We start from the raw sequence: 23279 nt of genomic DNA, 5'->3' as shown, positions 1-23279 counted from the left end.
GACAGACCAAGAGTCTGATGAATCTGATTATTCTGGTTTTGAAGAGGAACAACATCCCTTAACTGTTTATGAGGATTCAGATGCAGAGAAATCCGTCCCATCTGCCTCCTCTCCAGAGGACCTCTCTTTTGGAGAAACCCTTCACTCCCCCAGGGAATATTTTCAATGGGAATCTCAAGACTTCCCTCAGTCAAAGAAATGACTTAGAGAATTTCTGGACCCGCCCCAGCACAGACCCCTGGCCATCACACCGATTTTGGAAGTGGTGGATGATGTCTTCCATTAATCCAGCTTAGCCCCTGATACCCTGCCTCCTGCTCCAACTAAACCTGACAGGATTCTCACAAATACCTGTACAGGAATCCTGCTGCAGACCCTGAGGTCATTACACAGGGACCCAAAGGAGCTAAGACTAGTTCTGCCAAGAATCTTTTTCCTTCTGACAAAGACTCCAGAGCTCTGGACAGATGGGGTAAGAAATTATACATCTCTACTACTTTAGCTATCAGAGCACTCACTTGTCAGTTCCATATGTAAAAATATCAACACCACACTTTGGAACAATTAAAACAGAAGATTGCTACCTCTCCTGATGGTGCCAACTCAAAATAGCTGGAAGAATTGCACTCTGCTTGTCAAGTGGCCAAACACTCATTACAATGTGGATATGATGCCCTAGAAGCCTCTAGCAGGGCACCAGTGACAGGATCTGTTATTAGATGACATGCATGGCTGAAGGAACAACCTCTCTCTGATCATGTCAAGTCTAAACTTACTGATGAACCCCTAGATAAGGAATGCCTGTTTGGGGAAAAAGCAGAAGAGGTGCTTAAAAAGATGGAAGACAAAGCAAAATCTATGCAAACAGTAAAATATTTCTTTCAAGTTCAACCTCCCAGATTCAGCAGGAACTTTCCCTCTAAGCACTGGGCCTTCCCTGCACGTAGCAGACAGGGCCAAGGTAATCCCCGCAGGGACAGGCCATCCAGGCCCCTATCCCAGGGCCGGCAAAGAAGCAAACAATGGATCACTTCTGTCTCTAAGGCAGGGAGTTCTAAGCCAAGCTTTTATGGCAAGCACTCACAATGACTCCCCCCCCCGCCCTCCTTTCACTCATCAAAGACTAGGAGGAAGGGAAGGACAATTCAGGTCTCTATAACCAAGGACCAATGGGTCTTAAAAATAATTTCTCAGGATATAGATTCTCCTTTAGCAAACTCCCTATTCTAAGAAGGTACCCAGACCTCCCCCCAAAAACAGGTCCAAACTCTAATATCCCAGGGGGCAGTAGAAACTGTCCCTCCAGATCAAACAGGAAAAGTTTTTTACTCCAGACTATTTCTTGTTCCCAGAAAGAGGGCACTTGGCGACCCATCCTGGATCTATCCAAACTGAACATCTCCTTGGTGGTCCCCAGATTCAAAATGCTAACCTTACAGCAGCAACTGGCTATGCTCACATGAAATATCTAGCTTGTGACACTAGACCTAAAAGATGCCTACCTCCACATCCCTATCAGGGAATCATGCAGAAAATTCCTGTGCTTCAGAGCAGGCTATCAACACTTTCAGTTCTCTGCACTGCCCTTTGGCTTATCTACTACTCCCAGAGTATTCACCAAATGCTTGGCCCCAGCTATAGCATTCTGCAGACAGAGAAATATACAGATTTACCCTTACCTGGACAACTGCCTCATTCAGGCAGACTGCAAAGAAAAGTTGCTCCATGACCTTCTCTTTGTCAAATCACTCCTAACTTCCCTAGGGTTCACCATCAACGAGAAAAAAATCAAAGCAAAACCCCACCAGAAAAATTGTTTTCCTGGGACCGGTGCCAGACACAGCAACCCAAATGGCCTTCCTATCCCCAGAAAAGCAGAGCTTCCTGCCTCTCTACTTCACCCAGCTGGCTTCCAGAAATCACCTCACTGTGAGAAAGTTCCTGCAAGCCCTGGGATACATGGCATCTCGCATCCTTATCATCCCTCTCACCAGGCTTCACGTGAGAACACTTCAGTGGTACTTAAAGAACCTTTGGTATCAGCACTCTCAGTCCCTAGAGACCACTCTCCCTCTGATCCCTTGTATAAGGGCCGAATTTCTCTGGTGAGCAGAGGCCTGTGCCATGAATATGGGTCTTCCCTTCATCCTCCCGCCCTTCCGTCCAGACCATCACCACCGACACCTCAGACATTGCTTGGGGCACTCACCTAGAAGGAAGGTGTACGCAAGGCCTTTGGAATGCCCAGCAACTTCACTTGCACATCAACCAGAAAGAAATGATGGCAGTGCAAAATGCTCTGACTTCCTTCAAACCCCATCTCAGGCCAGGGGTCCTCCTTATAAAAACAGACAACACCACAGTAATGTGGTACATCAACAAGCAGGGGGGCACCCTATCTTACCCCCTGTGCAGGTTATCCATGAGTCTCTGATTTACAGCCACCTCCATGGGGCTACACCTAATTGCCCATTACTTACCAGGGATCAAAAACACACTGGCAGACCACCTAAGCAGAAACTTACTGGACCCCCACAAATGGCAGCTCCACAGAGAAATTTTTCTGCAAATCATCCAGGAGTGGGGGACCCCAGAAGTGGACCTCTTTACCTCACACCTCAATCACCAGCTTTACAAGTTGTGTACCAGGGAGTATCACCTCCTAGCATGGAAGGTGGATGCCTTGACCTTCCCCTGTAACTCCCTCTTTGTGTATGCATACCCTCCTCTGCCCCTTATTCCAAGGTTCTGATCAAAATAAGAGAGGAGAGACTAAAGGCCATTCTCATTGCTCCAGACTGGCCCAGACAGCATTGGTACCCCTTATTACGCAGTCTGACCTTACAGCCCCCAAAGCTGCTTCCCCTGATGTCAGACCTCTTGACCCAGGAGAGGGGGAAGGTACTGCACCTAGACCTTCAGACTCTCAAACGTTCAGCATGGCTTATAAACTAAAAACTAACAAGGAGTCTCTGTTAAGCAAACAGGTTCTGGACATCAATACAGAGGCCAGAAGGCCCAGCACAACAAAATCATATGCAGGAAAATGGAAAAGATTCTGCTCCTGGAAACAATCTAAAGGGGGCAGTACCTCCCAACTTCCAAGCCCTCTCATCCTGGATTACCTAGCAGAGTTGCTCAATAGTGGCCTCTCTTTCTCCTCTATTAAAATACATGCCTCGGCCATCTCTGCCCATTACGATTCTGACCCACCCCTTTTCTCTCATCCTTTGATTTAGCAATTCCTCAGAGGGTCTTCTAATATCAGGCCTCCCAGAAGGCCTCCAATGCCACCCTGGGATCTGAATTATTTGTTAGAGAAACTAACCTTACCTCCTTTTGAACCTGCCACTTCAAAAGAATTGAAATACCTCTCTTGGAAGACTGCCTTCCTACTAGCTATCACCTCAGCCAGAAGGGTCTTGGAACTTCAAGCTCTCATGGCTGTTGAGCCCTTCATAATTTTCCATGCAGACAGAGTCTCCCTGAGGACTGACCCCTCCTTTATGCCCAAGGTGGTATCTGATGTGACCTTTAACCAGGCCATACACCTCCCCACCTTCTTTCCCAACCCTCAAAACAAGGGGGAAATAATTCTACACTCACTAGATGTGCACAGACACAGACAACTCAGATACCATCTGGACCATACTAAGCCATTCAGAAAAACAGACCAGCTTCTTGTAAGCTTTGCCTCAGGGGCAGAGGGGAAGCTCATCTCCAAACAAACCATTTCCAAATGGATTTCACACATCCATTTTTGCTACAGACTACATGGGAAACCCATCCCTGAGTCTATCCATACCCACTCCACTAGGGCAGCCTCCACTTCCACTGCCTTCCTCAGAGGAGTACCTATCAGAGACATCTTGGAAGCGGCCACCTGGACCTCTATCCATACCTTTACAAAGCATTACCACCTACCTCTCTTTTCTAAGTCTAGGGCAGGGTTTGCCTCTGCAATTCTGCAGGGCCTCCTGACCCATATCTAGGACTCAACCTATCCTTCCACCCTTTTCCTCAGCTTTGGGAACAGTGAAACATGAAGAACATAGTACAGTTGTGTACACTTACCATAAATGTAGATGTTCTAGTGTATTCACTATTGCAGTCTTGGTTTCTCTCTCTCCATTCCCCATTCAACATGTTACCCTAGGGGGACACAAGCTTCCTAAGGTGGCCTTTAGCTAGCAGGACCACTTCTCTCTTTTCCCTTGTGCTTCTGATGGATTAGGGCAAGAAAAACTGATGTAATACCGTCATCTGCCTTGCATTATAGCTCTGATGACCTGATGTCAAACTACAGATGACGGCAGCCGGCACAATAATACATTGACTTTGGTATTCGGGCCAACTGAGGGCTACCACAGCAGGGATAACCCACAGGTGATGACTGCAACAGTGAATACACTTGAACATCTACATTTATGGTAAGTGTACACAACTGTACTTTGTATTGAGTGGTGGGATGTGATATACCTTCTTAAATGTATAGCAATTTGTGCAATGTTTGTGAAGGAAAGGTAACAAAGTCATACCTCTCAACTGTCCACATTTTTGCAGAATGTCCAGATTTTTGCCTCAAAATTTTGGTTTGTTCCTCATAAAATTTATGGCTTTCTGACAAATCACTGGGATGACCTGAGGAAAGAAATAAAATGCATTTTAGCACAAACCCTTTTATTCAAGCTACTTTCTAAGTTTATAAGAGCAATATTTTTAAAATCTGTCCCTATTTTTGGGCCTTTGTTTCACCATTGTCAGGCTTTGTCCAGACTTTCTTGAGCTAAGAGTTGAGCGGTATAAGGTGTGACCTGAAGGCATAGAACACCATACTTTTCATTTATATGTTTCCTCTCATATCCATATAATACTCTCATAACAAATCATCTAAAGCAGGAAGTCCACTGTTATCAGTTGAGCCCTGTGTTTGTTAAGTCTGTAACCACCATGGTAATGGGCTGTTGAGAAAAATTAAATGACAGCTGCCACTTTGTAGAGTGACTTCAGTAAGTGGTACCAGTAGTTTCCCTTCCTGTTTAGGGTTTGATTGTTTTCCTCTCCAACATGGACTTTGTAGACAGCAAGCAAACTTAGAATATATTACATTCTTATACTTCGTAGGGTCTTGTATCTGATTCAAGTTCTCATTTTGTTTCCCTACTTCTGGATATTTACACTAAATTAAACACCCACCTGAACTAGCTACTTGAGTCATCGTGCCAGTTTACTAATTTGTCTGCCATAATTGCATCACACCTTAATTTGCAATCATACCATAAGAGGAGGTAAAACAATAGATAATTCATAATCTTGGAACAAGTTTAATATTACAACACTGAGAACACACCTTAGAATATTCAAATGTACACTGTGATCAGAGGATGTGTAATATTTTTTTGTCAAACACATCCTGACCTATAACACCATAGGAAGAAATTGGTGCACTCTTTAATTATATAAAATCTGAGATTAGCTTTCTAGAGAACAGAAACAACTAATCGATTTAATTCATCTGCATATTTTGATTTTTTTCAGTCTGTAATTCAAAAATTTCTTAATATATATGCAAACAAAAAAAGAGCATTTAATCCTACAATCTCTGACAAAGATAAACTTTAACAAAAACAAACAGGCAACTGTATGGCATGCGAAATATTGGCTTCACTATCATCCTACATGTATTTTCACAGAAGTAAAATATCATGTAAACAAACTGCAAATGACTGCAGCAAAAGAAAAGCTTTGACAAACGGAAAGTACAAGCAGAACCAGTTAGGGCAGACCCTTTCCTGGCACCAGTGCAGGTTACTGGCATACTTGCTGATGTGCGTATAAACCAGTACTTGTAGCAAAAAGCCAGACATACAGTGATTCAAAATTGTTTAGCAACACTTTTCAGATGGCTTACCACACAAAGCTCCTGATGACATTTATTGAAACATAGGTGATCAAAATGCTGTTCAGTTATGTGCTGCTCTATTGCTGTATTTTTTTAGATGTAATTTTCCTTTTTGTAAGAATGTAAATTCTTTTTCTATGACTGTAATTTGTAATTGGAGGATTTCTCCTCGGGTCTCCACTGAAAATGGGCCATTGGCTCAGTTGGACCAACCTGGTTAACAAACAACAATAAAATTAATAAAAATAAAATAAATATGTGCTTCTTATTTTTGTTTCACCTTACAAATCCGAACACGTAATACTTATTTTAAGACACTGTTTTCTTAGAATCCCCTCATCTCCTATGTTATATCCTATGCTTTTTCTACATCAGTTGCACCTATGAATTTTGAAACCTCCACACTAGTCTTTCAGATGGATGACATGATTCTGTATTATGGAGGTCCAGGAACCAGTTCTTGCAGGAGCAAATTGTAGGGGGTTTTCATGGTTCATTAGTCTTTTTTGCTGTTTATTTAGTCTTTTAGTTGACTCTGACTCTTTTTATGAATCAGTGTCAGTTGTGCAACAGGTAGCACACTCACCTTTGGTGTAGAAATCTGTGGGTTCTATTCCCACATCAGGTAGACTGACATTGCAGTGCAGCATAAGGGGTGCTCTACTCCTGAGTGTGCTGTCCTTCGGATGAGACATTAAACTGAGGCCCCATCTGCTCCAGTTGGTGGTATCTCAGGTGGATGTGAAAAATCCCACTGCACCTACTGAAAAGTGCAGGGGAAATTCCCTGATGCCGTGGCCAAATTCCCCTAGTAGTGTAACCTCTGGTGTCCCTTGAAAATAGGCTACTAGTGAAGTGAGACTAACCTGGTCAACAAAGGATAAATAAATAGGTATATAGATAAATAAGTTTATGACCTCTCAAGGAATTCAGCATGCCAGGCCTGCCTGTCTAGATCTGCTTCTTTAAGTTCCTGCAAATCTGTGTTCATTATTTCAGTAATGCATTTTATCCACCATAGCCTCTGTTGCCCTTCTTCTTTTGCCTTTGATGTTTCCTAGCATCATTGTCTTCTCTAGTGAATCCTGTCTTTGCATTACGTGGTCAAAGTATTTGAGTTTTAGTTTTACAATCAGACCTTACAGTGAAAAGTCTGAATTTATTGCCATAAGTGTTAACTGATTTGATTTTCTTACAGTCCTTGGAATTCTCAATGTTTTTCTCCAACACTATAGATCAGAGTCCAACTCATCTCTCACCAGCGCAAACTTAGTGCCATTTCAGGTAAAACATAATCCTTAACTTTTCTTCTCCATCTGTTCCTTCAATAGCATTTCTGAAATAAATCACTGTAACACAGAAAGGCTCTGAAAATCGATTTTGGATTATTTGTTATTTTGTTTTTATATTACCTTTATATCCAATAAGATATATAGGCATTTGGCTAAGCTGTAGGTGTATGAATTTCCTTCTGAATTAAGAATAACTTTTGTTAATGCAATGTTGCTGTTAGAATTTGATAACAACCATTTAAACTACTCACACACCTCTCAGGTGTGCAGAATTTTGTAGAAAGTCCAGATTTTTGTTTCATATTTTTGTTTTGTTCCTTATATAAAATGTGTGATTTTTCTGGTAAATCACTAAGGCTTGCAGTTATTAAATAATGACCAACATTTGGGTTTCAAACTTAATATCCTTCAGAAAATGTATTCTAATGCAAAATCTGCTATTCTAGCAACTTACTAAGTTGATAAGAGCAATATTTAAACATTACTCTCTCTAATTTGGGGCCTTTGCTCCTCCTATTTTTGGGTTTATCCAGTATGGAGGTATGAGTACTCAACGTGTATTCAGACTGCTATTAAAGTTAAACAGTTTATCTTTCTGTATTCCCATTTCTCACCACATGCCTTGTTATGTAGACTCTGGGGGTCCTATGATTTCTTTTGCACCATCTTTACTATTTTACTACCCATTACGTAGAGTTCTGGTAGCTATTTCTTGCATAGGAGCATAGGCACTTTATTTTGCCCTCTTTGTAACAAATCCAAACTGTCTTACATTTCACTGCTGCTCTAATGCTGCAGCTTAAGGAATCCATTCTCATCCTATTCTCTCCAGCTTCCGGATGAACTCTGTTGAAGATATTATGTATTATTTACAAGAAGACCTGCCTTTGTTCCCTTTACTATCAGAAGCTCAATGTTCAAGACTTCTTCCTTACATCCCTGCATCCTGGGTTTAGTCCTGACCTTCAGTCACTGTCAGAATAGAGTTTGCATGTTCTGTTCACATCATGCCTGAGTGGTCTTTTGGCAGGTATTACTGTTTCCTCAGACATTTGGAAAAAATAGCACCCCGTTGAATTGGCTACTACAAGTGTATATTTACTTTGCCTGTATGATTGAAATGTTTCTGCTTTCAGCCAGTTTACTTAAATAATTAATAAATATTAAATAAATAAATTAAGTAAGTAATCAAGTAAATAATGCTGCTTATATAGATACTGAAGTGGACACATTCCAGAAATTAACCCTGCAGTGCACCAATTTTGACTTCCCCTTTCTCCACTGTGGATTCTATTTTTTTTCTCTTTGTGCTGTTGTCCATTGAGTTTTTTAACCTAAGACATCTGGAAAATGCACCTTGTCTGTCTACATTACAAATTAATAATTTGTGTGAGAATGTGTTAGATATGTCAGGAAATATTACAAAGGCCACATCCACAGAACCTGTTCACTGTCTTCCCTTAATGACCCGGTCAGAGACAAATTTGTTTAGGTTTTTCAAACAACACTACTGCTTATTCCAGCATATTCTTTTAAGCTCAATATGTAGGACCCAGGCAGATAGCATAATGGTTAAGGTCTTTGCCTCTCATGCACAAGGTACAAGGTTCAGTCCTGACCTCCAGCCAATGCCTGTGTGGAGTTTGTGTTTCCGTGGGGTTCTTTCCACCTCTCCAAAGCAATCTCACCCAAGAATGGAGTTTCGGGCTGCAGCAGCACAGAGTCTAGATAGTGCCTATTGGAGAAAGAGTTGAATAGACCAACCTCTTTGGGTATAAACTGTGGTGCACAGTATCCTCTAGACAGAATATGAATCACAGGCTGTGTGCTGTGTAAGGGTAGCCACTTGACAATGTAAAGTTCGCTTTAGGTAATTTGGTCATGTTGACTAATATCGCCAAAATCGGCATGGGTATTTGATGGTGATAGGGTGGTTGAAGACCTGATCTACTTCAGCCTATACCAGCGATCCATGACAACAGTGGGAGGGGTCTATACACCTATACTGACCATCATGTACCCACAACAGCCCTGGGTCAATAAACTACTGGCTAGCTGGTGTCCAGTTGCCCAGCTTGGGTTACCTGGGATAGCTCTGTCAAGCAAAAGCTGGACATAAAATCAATCAATCTGCCAAACATGAACTAAGAATTGCTACACCTCAGTATAGGTTTACTGACAGGAAGTCTTTAGGAAGTGGAATAAAAAGAGAGGCCCTTCTAGACGTCTGTCTGGCAAATGGCTTAATGGTGGCCTGCACATGGTTCAGCAGGAGAGACAATCACACGATCACTTGCAAAAGTGGTCAATGTGCAACTCAGATAGACTTCCTCTTAGTATGGAAAGGGCACTAGGGCAGAATCAGTAATTGCAAAGTCATCTTGAGTGAACAGTTTGCCCACAGCATTAACCACTGGTTGCCACAATCAGCTGCAAACAGTGGTCAGAAAAGACTAAGATCAACAGAGATTAGGTTGACATCCTGGATGTTGACTGGAGAAAAAGCAGAATAGTTCAAAGAAATACTCAGAACTCTAGCACCACAGGGAAATAGCTGTAACTGAAGAAGAATGGCAGCACCTCAAAACAGCATGTGTGAGGACCTTAGAACAAATATCTGGCTGAGCCACGTATGGAAATAATGTGCACGAGGAAAGCTGGTGGTGGAATGCATAAGTCCAGGAAGTCGTCAACGAAAGCTGGAGTGCAGAAAAAGTGGAAGGTAGAAAAAGACTAGGCTAAGAAGGAATACTTGTTGGCTAACAAAGTGGTAAGAGAGCAGTTGGAATAACAAAGAAAAGGCATCAGAGGCACTGTGTGAGCTTCTGGAAAGTGGTTCAGCAGATGACACAAAGAAACTCTTATCAGGATGCAAGGCAAAGACAGAAAAATAAAGACAATTCATAAGGGATGCCAGCAACAACATGTTTACCAGTTCACACATGAAAAGCAAATAGAAGGAGTACTTCCAGCAGCTTCTGAATGAAGAAAGCCCCACAGAAGCTGTACTGCCCCAGGCACAGCCTATGGTGAAGGAGGAGGAGCAAGATGAGCCCACTCTAGAAGTAAAAACATTACAAAAGAAAATAAAATCAGGGAAAGTAGAAGGCTGAGATGAGGTCACTACAGATGGGATGAAGATTTTGGGTGATTTTGCAGAGAAATGACCCAGAGGGTACTCACAGCAGTACAGAGAGAAAGGTGTACCCAGATTACCAGAGTAAAAACATTCTAGTGCCAGTGTGTAAGAACAAAGGGGACACACACAACTGTGGGCAGTATAGCTGTATCAAACTCCTGTCACACTGTATGCAATTTCTGGACAGCATGATTGATAAATAAATGGGCAGTATAGCTGTATCAAACTCCTGTCACACTGTATGCAATTTCTGGACAGCATGATTGATAAATAAATGGGCAGAGTAGTAGGAAATAAGACTGGACATGAGCAATTCAGATTCAGATCAGGATGGAGCACAACTGACCCAGTGTTTGCAGTGAGAGAGATAGTTGGGAAGAAGCTAGAGATGAGGAAAGAGTCCAACTGGGCATTCATTGACTTGGCAAAAGCATATAAGAAGGTCTCAAGAAAGCTGATTTGAGACTTGGAGAAAGCATAGAAGAAGGTCCCAAAACAGCAGATTTGGGCAGTCCTACGATGGTTTCAAGTGGCAGAAACACTGGTAGAATTAGTTTGGTCTATATGCAAGGACCCACTAACACTAACGTTTGGACTCACAGAAGGGTTCCAAGTGGGAGTAGGTGTGCATCAGGATTCAGCTCTGAACCCACTTCTGTTCATACCAGTGACGGACTATATTAGCAAACAGGTTGAGGGGACAGATCAACAAAGTTGCTGTATGCAGACAATTTGGCATTACAGACAGTCTCTGAACAAGAAGGGATTAGAATGAAAAGCTGTAGGCATACGGGATGAAACAGAGTACAGATAAGACAGTTGTAACGGCAGCAAAAGGGCTACACAGTGGTACAGTGGATAGCATTGTTGCCTTACTGCAAGAGGTTCCCCAGTTCAATTCTCAGATGAGGTGCATTCTTTGCAGAATCTGCATGTCCTTATGGGTTTTCTTCATGTGCTTATGTTTCCTCCCACATTCCAAAGATATGCAGTAGGTAGATTGGGTGCTCTAAATTGGCCATAGTTGTGAGTATGTATGTGAGTGTGTGTGTGGTATGGAAGAACAACTGAGGCACGGCTAGCCATCTGGCAGTGTGAACCTTGACTCTAGAGGATTGTCACTGTTTAAATGACATCCTGACCCCATGTTGAAAATGGGAAAAAGGGGTTGTGGGTGGATGGAATGGCAGCAAATGGGGGAAAATCAGAAGAAGATGAGAACTGAGATTTAAGGGAAAATAGTGGAACAGGTAAACAGCTTCAGGTATGTGGGAGGGATGGTTGAATGAAGAGGTCAAAGCTAGAATCAGGGGTGGCTACAGCCATCTGGCGCAGACTGTCAAGGTCAGTATGTGACAGAAGAATGCCAAAGAAACTGAAAAGTAAGGTGTGACCAACACTGCTATATGTTAAAGAAAACTGAGCTGTTAAGACAAAGCAGTTTAGAAAACTAGGGGTGGGGGAAATAAAGTGCCTGAGACTGGTGGTAAGATGCACACTGTATGACAGACAAAGAAATGAAGACATCAGAGCAGAAGCCCAAGTAGTTCCAGTTGCAGAGAACGTCAAAGAGAGCAGATTATGATGGTTTGAGGACATGGGCAGGAAGACAATCTGATGAAGAAGATTTATGATATACAGGAAGAAGGAAAGAAGAAAAGATGGCATTCAGCAAATAGATGGGTGGATTGTGTGAGGGAAGATCTGCAACAGTCAGGCATGGCTGTTGAAGATGGTAGGACAGTGGCATTAAACTGAGAGAGATGGTGACACTTGACGTGACACCCTGACCCCATTTAGAAAAAATGAAAAGGGGGGGTGATGATGATGATGATGATATATGACGCAGGCAGAATACCTTATTGTGATACTTTACTGCAGCTAACAGTAACAAAAATAAGAAGACAAGAAAACTGCCATATGACTAAAAATGTCATTAATTTCTTAAAGAAACACATTCCCAGTAACTTGGTAATGCCACACACAGGTATATTTAACCATATAAACTAAGAGCAACCCCATTTTCTGTATAAGAAGACTTTCTTTGTTAGTCTATTATTTAGTCTCCCAAGTACTGGGTGCCATGCCTTAATATGAAAAACAATGTGTGAAACACACACACATATCCAAACCCTGTCTCCATGGGGCCACCACCTGCATGGGCTAAGATTGACCAATCTACCAAATCCCCAGGATGGGAGTGCTAGAGTAAGCTGCTCACCCCACCCTCCCATGCCTAGCTCTTCCAGTGCCTAACCGCTAACTGAACTTGTGTTATCTGGGTCATAGTCAGGGCTGTATCCCTCTATGTTACAAAGCTGGGCTTAACATGGTATTTTGCATTCCTTTGTGTTTCATTTGCCAGCATCATCTGCTAATATATAAAGGAATTTCATCCCTGATTCCTTACCTCACATATGCTTGTCCCAAAAACTGGCAGAGCTCTTCAAGGCCCAAGGCCTTCTTTCCATTCATGTTTGACATGAATCCAGGGAGGAAGACTACCCCAGGGCTCCTGCCTGGGGTTTGATGATACGCCAAACGTGGTCGCTGTATTCTTGACAGGAACTGAGTACAGGCCATGGCAAGTTAAAAAACACCTACAAATTAAAGTAGGAGAAAGACACTTATCAAACAGCACTGTAGCAAGCATCAGACATAAGTACACAGAAATATGTTTACTTGCTGGCTTAATGTTTACAGACTGTATTCCTGACCAGTAGTGTCCCTATAATTAATCTGGGAATCCAGTATCTCCTGCTTTCAGAATTAATTGACATATTCATTCACTTAAGAACTGCTGTACTCCTGCATACCTACAAAGCCACTCAACAAACACAAGTAAGAAGATTGTTTCATGCTGGAGGACTTGAGTATCTCTTATCTGCTACTTGGTATTTCATCAGAAATACGATTTACATTACCCATATGTCATACTTCCACCAGTCACTCATACAAACATACACTCACACGCACACATGCACACTTCCAATTTTTATTCATTAGATTTTGATTGCTGGGTAAGTCCATCACACCCTTTTTCACAAGAAGTGCAGAAAGAAAAGCTTTGCATTATTAATACTGCATATATATTAGTACACAAGTAGCCAGTGCGAATTATTATATCCTCATTACTGTCAACACAGCAGTGTATTAGCAATTGCTTACAAAAAGAACCATCTAAATTCCATGCACATCATCTGTGCCTTTTGTCAGAGCACCACACGTGTCAGTAAATGAAATCATTATATGGCAAAGTTAAACAGTGACATTTCAACAGGACTTGGGGGGGGGTGGAGAAGTGGAAAGAGCAGGTTAATAAAATGAGGAAAAGGGAATGGGGTAAAGAGGATGCTGACAGTCACAACATGGGTGAGGAGAATGTCAGGGTGAGGGAGGGAAGGGTTTTAAAAAGATGGGGAAATACAGATAGAGAAGAGGAGAAGGAAGAGAAAAAAGGAAGAAGTAAAAGGAAGAAGTAACTATAGGAAAAGAACACTTTTGGAATCATATGACTTATTCAGATCTACCAGACACAGAAGGAGTAAACAGGCTGGTCTCACATGATTATATTGCAAAAATACACAGTGGGGACTTGCATAGTAGTGTCTTCTACTCTAAGGGAGTGGTAGAGTCATGTGATTATATAGCCAAAATGGGGAGCCTGAGTGCACAAGTGAAACTTTAGAAGCACTCTGAATTTTCTAAGGGAATGTCTGGTTCCTGGTTCTCTACAGAAGGCAGTTCCAGAGTCATGGAGTAGAAGATCATTCCATTTGTAGTCGGTGCAGGAGACATCTAAGATGCTACTGCAGGTTGATTGGACAGAGCCTGGCTACGGAGATCCATATGATGGGATTGCTTAGTCTATATCCTGTGACCCAGATCAGGGCTAAAAAATGTCCATGAAGCCGTGCACTTACCCATGTAACTGATGTTAAATAGATAAACAGAGACAGACAACTGGAGGTGTTTCACCTGGTTGCACCCAAGGCTATGTAGCTATCCACAGTCTCAGTTTTTTAAAACACTGGTTTGAGGAAGAAGAGGATAATGCCACTGTGAAAATAGTAACAGATTTTATCTGTCTGTCTATTTATCTGTCAGTCTGTCTATCTAGTTTAGTCTCATTTAGCATGGCTTATTTTATGGAAGACCAGAAAATTGGGGCAGAACACCAGATAAATGCATGTAAACGTAGTCTTTTATATTTTACCTAGTAAATATTTGTATTATTATTATTTTTTTGTGTTTAATAAAGTCCCCCTACTCTTTTTGATAAGTGCCCTGTGATCATTTACATGCACATGAATTATCCCAGGTTAATGTAGATGAGACCTCGGTTTAATATATCATCTGAAATAGAACATTTTACTAATGCACCACCCACTTAAGGTGCATTAAAGTGTCAGTACTAGAAAATGAATCCAATCACCTGGTGTGGGAACAGAAACTACAGTGTTCTGATATTTTGGCATCAAAGGCAAATCTGCTATGTGTTGAAACAATAACACTGTTGAGCCTGACAGTTATGAGTTTGTTGTCATTAGCAACACAGATCTTCAGTCTACACAGCAAACCCAACTGTTTGTTTATCTTGAATGTGGCAACCAAGATGTGTGAGAGGTAGTGGCAGCTGATTACTTCAAATCAAAGGGGGGGGGGGGGTGCAGGAGTCACCGGTGTAGGTGGGGCCAACTAGAAAGGGTTGGGGTTAACTTCATGGGGTGGAGTTATGATACAGTGGGTTCAACACTGATCATGCTTACCGTTTTACATAAAATAACTGCACGTGCTGAATAGTCTACCAAATACTAGACTAAATCACATTTCAAAGCTAATGAGGTGTTTAGGTTATGCTATAACAGCATAAAACCTAAATATCTCTAAACAGTAAAAAAGGGGGGTTGGTCTTGACTGCATGAAACTATTACAAGTACACGTGATAAAATAAACATATTTTGTACTGTATCAGGTAATCTGTATTTTGCAAAGTGAAAAGTAAGGAGATTTGGAAATCCCACTGTACTATCTTAATTTATTATTCACGATTCAAGGTCACTCTAATGCCTAATGTGCCAGTGGTTCTGAAAGACACTGACACAGGCTTGTATGACAATTGACTTTACCAAAATACACATTAATCTTGCAAAGCCAGAATTACAACAGTAAACAGCAGGGCCAGTCAACTCATTTCATTCACAAACAGCACCCCCCCCCCCCATTACCGAACAAAAGTAATGTCCTTGACCCTGCCAGGATTAAATTAACATACTTGCATATGCCCGAGGAGAACTCCAACATATTACACACATTTTTAAACAGACATTCAGTATATACGTGAACAGATATGAAATAACATATATTAAGAATGACTCATACATTTGATAATTAGATTACATTCATCTGAATGTGCAGACAACTATTACAGTCTTGCAAAGCCGGAATTACAACAAAAGTAAACAGCAGGGCCAGTTGCTTCATTCATACATACCCCAGTTCCTATTTCCCACTCCCACCCACAGTATCTATTTATTACGTTCATAGACTAGTACTAGGCTTACTGCCTTGTGGGCCATTTTAAGCCTAGCCAATTACCCCATGTGAGAATCAAACCCTGCACCTTCTGTCTGCAAGGTAAACAACTTAAGCATTATGCCAACCGTCTCACCCTATTATATCAATATTGTTTAAAATTGTACTTGTTTAAAAATGTACTACTGGAACTTTTTTCCTCGGGTCTCCACTGAAAATCGGGCACAAGCCCAGTTGGACAAACCAATGTCAATAAATAAATAAATAAAGATTTGATCTTGCAAGGTTAAAAGACATAAATGGATAAAAGACAACACTGTTATTAATATATGTATTTTTTTTTACATAAACAATACTCAAAGCTCAGAACTGGTGGTCGATCTTACTTCACTCAAATTCACGTTACTCTTGCAAAGCAAGTCAGAAGTCCAACAGTGAGGGATCATTTCATTCACACATACTAGGCATAGCCTCCAGCCTGACTGTCTACCCACAGTATCTGCTTTGACTGTACAAGGTTTAAAATAATGAAAAGAGAAGACAATTACTGTATTTCTTTCCCGTTACATAATCAAGAACTTATTTATTTATTTATGGACATTTGTTAACCGGGTTTGTCCAACTGGGCATGTGGCCCATTTTCAGTGGAGACCCGAGGAAAAAAACTCCAGTAGTACATTTTTAAACAAGTACAATTTTAAACAATATGGATATAATAGCAGTTATAGCAAAAAGATTCACATATGTTGGGTTACATGCATAAAGTTAAAGTTGCATTAAAAAGAAGCTTAGTAACATAATTTTACATTGATATAGTTCAATAGGTCAACAATAAACATTTTTTGTTTGTATAAAATTATGCAGATGCATAGTAGACACTTTGGAGAGAGAGGTGTAATGAGGTACTAAGTATAGAACCTTTGAGGGTACATAATGGGAAGGAAGACTAGGTGGGGTCATGGCAAGGGCAGGTCCTGGAATTGAGAAAATAAGCTTTTAGTTCATTTTTAAAGTGTGAGGTGTGGGAGATTGAACAAGGGGAAGTTTGTTCCAAGCATGGGCAAGGGAGTGTTTGTAGAGTAGTTTGCCTACTGACCTTTTTGGGTGGTAGACATCAAGTAAATGTTGGTTAGAAGTACGGAGGGTCCGGGATGTGATATAGATGGAGACTAAGGAAGACAGAGATGGACAGAAGGAAGTTTTATAAAGAATAGAGTGTAGCATTGCAGGTAATCTTACTTCATTTCACTCATACACACTTTATTCACGCAAGGCTAGATTTTCAAAAACAAAACATCCACACACCATCCTAATCAACCTTGACTTACCCTGCAAAAAGATTAGGTTAAAAAAAATTCATCCACAGGCAGCTCCCAAAACACACTGTGTATCTAGTCTCTGTTTGACCCCTGCCAGGATATTTTATTAGAAAAAAAGACATCCACAGTCAAGCAGCCTCCAAAGCACACTGCCTCCTTAGTACCTGGTTAACCCTTTCAGGATATTATTATTAAAAAAATCAACAACAGCCCCTAAAACACATTGCTCCTAGTCCTTACTATCTAATTAACCCTGCCAGGATATTATATAAAAAAATATCCACAGTCTCTGGTTCACACTGCCAGGATATTATATTAATAAAATTAATCAACAGCCCCCAAAACACACTGCTATCTTACTATCTGCTTCAGCCTGCCAGGATATTATATTTAAAAAAGAACATCAACACCCCCCAAAACACACTGTCTTGTTAGTATCTGGTTAACCCTGCCAGGATATTATATTAAAAAAAATATCCACAAACAGTCTCCAAAACACACTAACTCCTTAGTATCTCGTTAACCCTGCCAGGCTATTATATTAAAAAAAATCATCAACAGCCCCAAAACATACTGCCTCCGTAGCATCTGGTTACCCTGCTGTGATATTATATTAATAAAAGTACCCAACCCCCCAAACACACTGCCAACCTACTAGTATCTGGTTGACCCTGCCAGGAAAAAAAAATACATAAGTTTCAACTGACTGACTGATAATCATCATTCTCTTTCGGCTTTTCCAGTTAGGGGTCGCCACAGTGGATCATCTCTTTCCATTTCTTCCTATCCTCTGCATCTTGCTCTGTCACACCAACCGCCTGCATGTCCTCTCTCACCATGTCCATAAACCTTATCTTAGGCATTCCTCTATTCCTTTTACCCGGCAGCTCCATCCTTAGCATCTTTTTCCCAATATACCCATCATCCCTCCTCAACACATGTCCAAACCAATGCAATCTCGTCTCTTTTGCTTTGTCTCCAAACTGTCCAACATGAGCTGACCCTCTAATATACTGATTCCTAATCCTATCCATCCTAGTCATACCGAGTGCAAATCTTAACATCTTTAACTCTGCCACATCCAGCTCTGACTCCTGCCTTTTTGTCAATGCCACTGTCTCCAACCCATATAACATAGCTGGTCTCACTACCCTCTTGTAGGCCTTCCCTTTCACTCTTACTGGTACCCGTCTGTCACAAATCCCTCCTGACACTCTTCTCCACCCATTCCACCCTGCCTGTACTCTCTTCTTCACCTCTCTTCCACATTCACCATTACTCTGAACTGTTGATCCCAAGTACTTAAACTCATCCACCTTTACCAACTCTACTCCCTGCATCCTCACCATTTCTCTACCCTCTCTCTCATTTACACACATATATTCTGTATTAGCCCTGCTGACCTTCATTCCTCTTCTCTCTAGAGCATATCTCCACCTCTCCAGAGTCTCCTCAACCTGATTCCTACTCTCACTACAGATCACAATGTCATCTGCAAACATCATAGTCCACGGGGCCTCCTGTCTGATCTCATCTGTCAACCTGTCCATCACCACTGCAAATAAGAAAGGACTCAGAGCTGATCCTTGATGTAATCCCACCTCCACCTTAAATGGATCTGTCACTCCCACTGCAGTCCTCACCACTGTCACACTACCCTCATACATATCCTGTACCACTCTTACATACTTCTCTGCCACTCCCGACTTCCTCATACAATACCACAACTCTTCTCTAGGCACCCTGTCATATGCTTTCTCCAAGTCTACAAAGACACAATGCAACTCCTTCTGACCTTCTCTGTATTTCTCCAACAACACTCTCAGAGCAAACATTGCATCTGTAGTGCTCTTTCCTGGCATGAAACCATACTGCTGATCACTAATCATCACCTCCCTTCTTAACCTTGCTTCCACTACTCTTTCCCATAACTTCAAGCTGTGACTAATCAGTTTTATCCCTCTGTATTTACTACAGCTCTGCACATCACCCTTATTCTTAAAGATAGGTACCAAAACACTTTTTCTCCACTCCTCAGGCATCCTCTGACTTTCCAAAATTTCATTAAACAATCTAGTTAGAAATTCCACTGCCATTTCTCCTAAGCACCTCCATGCTTCCATTGGTATGTCATCTGGGCCAACAGCCTTTCCATTCTACATCCTCTTCATAGCTGCCCTTACTTCCTCCTTGCTAATCTGTTTCACTTCCTGATTCACTATCCCCACATCATCCAACCTTCTCTCTCTCATTCTCTTCATTCATCAGCCTCTCAAAATACTCTTTCCATCTACTCAATACACTCTCCTCTCTTGTGAGTACCTTTCCCTCACTATCCTTTATCACCCTTACTTGCTGCACATCTTTCCCAGCTCTGTCCCTCTGTCTAGCTAATCGGTACAGGTCCTTTTCTCCCTCTTTAGTGTCCAATCTCTCATACAACTCTCCATATGCCTTATCCTTAGCTTTCACCACCTCTCTCTTTGCCATGCGCCTCATCTCCTTATATTCATGTCTACTTTCTTCATCTCTTTGACAATCCCACTTCTTCTTTGCCAGCCTCTTCCTCTGTATACTCTCCTGTACTTCCTCATTCCATCACCAGGTCTCCTTGTCCTCCTTCCTCTGTCCAGATGTCACACCAAGCACCTTTCTAGCAGTCACCCTTACTAGTTCTGCTGTAGTTACCCAGCTATTCGGTAACTCTCCACTGCCTCCCAGTGCCTGTCTTAACTCTTCCCTAAACTCCACTTCACAATCATCCTTTTTTAACTTCCACCATTTAATCCTTGGCACAGCTTTCACACTCCTCCTCCTCTTCTTGATCACCAACGTCATTCTACATACCACCATTCTATGCTGCTTAACTACACTTTCCCCTGCCACCACTTTACGTTCTCCAATCTCCTTCAGACTGGCCCTCCTACATAGGATATAATCCACCTGTGAGCATCTTCCTCCACTCTTGTACGTCACCCTATGCTCCTCCCGCTTCTTAAAATACGTATTCACCACAGCCATGTCCATCCTTTTCGCAAAATCCACAATCATCTGACCTTCTGCATTCCTCTCCTTAACACCATACCTACCCATCACTTCCTCATCCCCTCTGTTCACTTCACCAACATGCCCATTAAAGTCTGCTCCAATCACTAGTCTCTCACCCTTGGGTACACTCACCACAACTTCATCCAACTCACTCCAAAATTTCTCTTTCTCATCCATCGCACACCCAACTTGTGGAGCATATGCACTAACAACATTCATCACTACACCATCAATTTCGAGCTTCATAAACATCACTCTGTCAGACACTCTCTTCATGTCTAAAACACTCTTGGCATATTGTTCCTTTAGTATAACCCCTACCCCATTTCTCCTGCCATCCACACCATGATAAAACAATTTGAACCCATTTCCTAAACACCTGGCCTTACTTCCCTTCCATCTGGTCTCTTGCACGCACAATATATCAACCTTCCTTCTCTCCATCATATCAGCTAGCTCTCTTCCTATACCAGTCACACTGCCAACATTCAAAGTTCCTACCCTCACTGCTACACTCCTAACCCTCCTCCTATCTTCCTGCCTTCGGGCATGCCTTCACCCTCTTCTTCTCCTTCGGCCAACAGTAGCCCAAATTCCACCAGCACCCTGTTGGCTAACAGTACTGGTGGCGGTCGTTGTTAACCCGGGCCCTGACCGATCCGGTATGCAATTATGAAAAGTTCTCCGCATCAGTAATTTTTGGCAGAAGTTTTACGCCGGATGCCCTTCCTGACGCAACCCTCCCCATTTATCCAGGCTTGGGACCGGCACAAAGAAATGCACTGGCTTGTGCATTCCCAGTGGCTGGGTTAACTGACTGACTGATAATAATAATAATAATTATCAAGTCAGTCAGTTCATAATTAAGTGCAAGCATTTTTTCACTCACCTTATCCAAAAAAATAAATCTCCCTCTTGGTCCGATAACTGCAGAGTGCACTTAAAGTGCAGGAAGGGAACTTCAGTGGTTTCCTAAATAATCTGCTGAAATTACAAAACGATTTATATATGGTGCATAGTCAAAACTATTCTTTTACAGAAATGAAACTTCTCACTAGATATGTAGACCTGACACAAAAAATATCCAAATTATTAGCAAAACTAATAAATGCACACCAATCAGGTCCCAGTATAACCGAAATAACATATAACAACAAAACAACAAATACAAATCAGGAAATAATGGATATCATTGTAGAAATGTATATAAAACTATATGGACCCCAGAAACAAACCTCAGTAGAGCACTGTAAAAGTTTTCTTAACAATATAAAATTTCCAACAATTGAAAATCATCAAGCTGACCTGCTAAAAGCACCCCTCTCAACTGAAGAAATTACAAATGTAATTAAGAAATTAAAGTTAAATAACTCTCCTGGGCCTGATGGGTTCACCTTTAATTTTTACAAAACCTTTGCATCCAAACTCTCACCCATTCTCCTAAAATTATATAATTTTATTACTAAAAGGGGCTTTACTGACATCTACCTTAATAACTCTAACTAGTTCTGATAATAAGAACCCCATGAACTACAGGCCAATTGCTGTTATAAATATAGATATTAAAATTCTGACTACAATTTTGGCCAACAGACTCAAAACAATACAATCCAGCATCATGATGGGCAGACAAACACGGGACAATACTCTCACTCTAGATGCAGCCATTCAACTACTGAGGAAAGATAAACACCCCAGATATGCTCTCACCTTGGATGCAACTAAAGCATTTGATAGAGTAAACTTAGATTTTCTATACTTAACACTGTCATATTACAATATCCCTGAAGAATTCATTGAACTAATTAAAATGCTTTACAAGTCCTCCACCATGACACTTTTCTTGAACAAGACACAGTCTTACCCAACAAAAATAATTAATGGTACTAGACAAGTCTGTCCCCTATCACCCTATCTCTTTAACCTCTATATTGAAACCTTATTTCTATATATAAAACAAAGAACATTCCACCATATTCCAGAGATTCTGCATAATAACCTAACCTTAACAGCATACGTAGATGACATTAACATATACTTTCAGCTACCAAATACGGACATAAACAAAATCCTAAATGCTATTGAGAATTTTTCTAAAGTGTCAGGTTATGAAATCAACACCTCTAAATCCTTCATACTCCTACTTAACCCCCTGGGTAATAATATAGCTTATTCTTCGCACACACTTCTATTAACACAAGCTACTCACTTAAATACTTAGGGGTAGACTTTGAGCAGAATCATAAATCAAATATGCAAAATAACCTTCTAAAAAATGGACAGCTATAAAGCTAGATCTGCAGAGATGGGAAAACATGAATTTCCCACTATTATCTAAAATTGCAATAGTTAAAATTAATATTCTTCCGAAACTTCTATACCAGCTCAATGCCACTAATATCACAATTTGTAAATCGTTTTTCAAAAAAGTAAATAAGGACCTATCTAAATGTATTTGGTATCCAGAAACAACCAGAATTAGTTATACAAAATTAATACAACTAACCAGTAAAGGAAGCATGGGGTTACTGGATTTTGAACTGTACTATAAACTAATATGTTCCAACAGAATTATCCAGATTGCTGAATATAACCCACTGATCAATGATTGGTTTCCACTGTAGGTTAAATTTTGGCACAATCACATTAAAGAATACCAAATTAACCCCAAAGCCCTCCCCTTCATGGACATTTCAAACTTAAAAAAATTTAAAGTACATAACTTACTCAATCATAAAATTCTCATGTCCCAGCAACTTTTTGAATTTCTAAGCCTTTCACATATTCCAAAGCCATTACAACCAATTCATTTAAACCCTAACTTAACAATAGGGACTAAGATGTTAAATCTAGCCCAATATCCATTAATCAAAAATGTCATAATTTGGGACTTCTACAAACTTAAAAATAAAACCACTGACGAAATCATGGAAAACTTCAACTTAAGCAAAAAATACATCATCATTAGACAAATCATGGAACTCATTGCAACTTTCAAAAACATACTCAAAGATATGCAAACAGATGTTAATACTTCATTAACG

General features: G+C 40.9%; 1 protein-coding gene across 1 annotated transcript in view; it reads right to left on the bottom strand.

The window, feature by feature from the left end:
• Positions 1-23279, bottom strand: part of LOC122809445 (palmitoyl-protein thioesterase ABHD10, mitochondrial-like) — a 244813-nt gene that overhangs the window by 124994 nt on the left and 96540 nt on the right. The window contains exon 2 of the mRNA XM_044080964.1: positions 12744-12933. Coding sequence (XP_043936899.1) covers positions 12744-12916 — 173 coding nt within the window. The 5' untranslated portion in view covers positions 12917-12933. The remainder of the gene's footprint in view (positions 1-12743; positions 12934-23279) is intronic.

The sequence above is a fragment of the Protopterus annectens genome, chromosome 8.part0, assembly GCF_019279795.1.
Source record: "Protopterus annectens isolate FY-2018-M chromosome 8.part0, PAN1.0, whole genome shotgun sequence".
NCBI lineage: Eukaryota > Metazoa > Chordata > Ceratodontiformes > Protopteridae > Protopterus > Protopterus annectens.
Note: the sequence above shows the minus strand (reverse complement) of the source record. Positions and strands in the feature narration are given on the sequence as shown.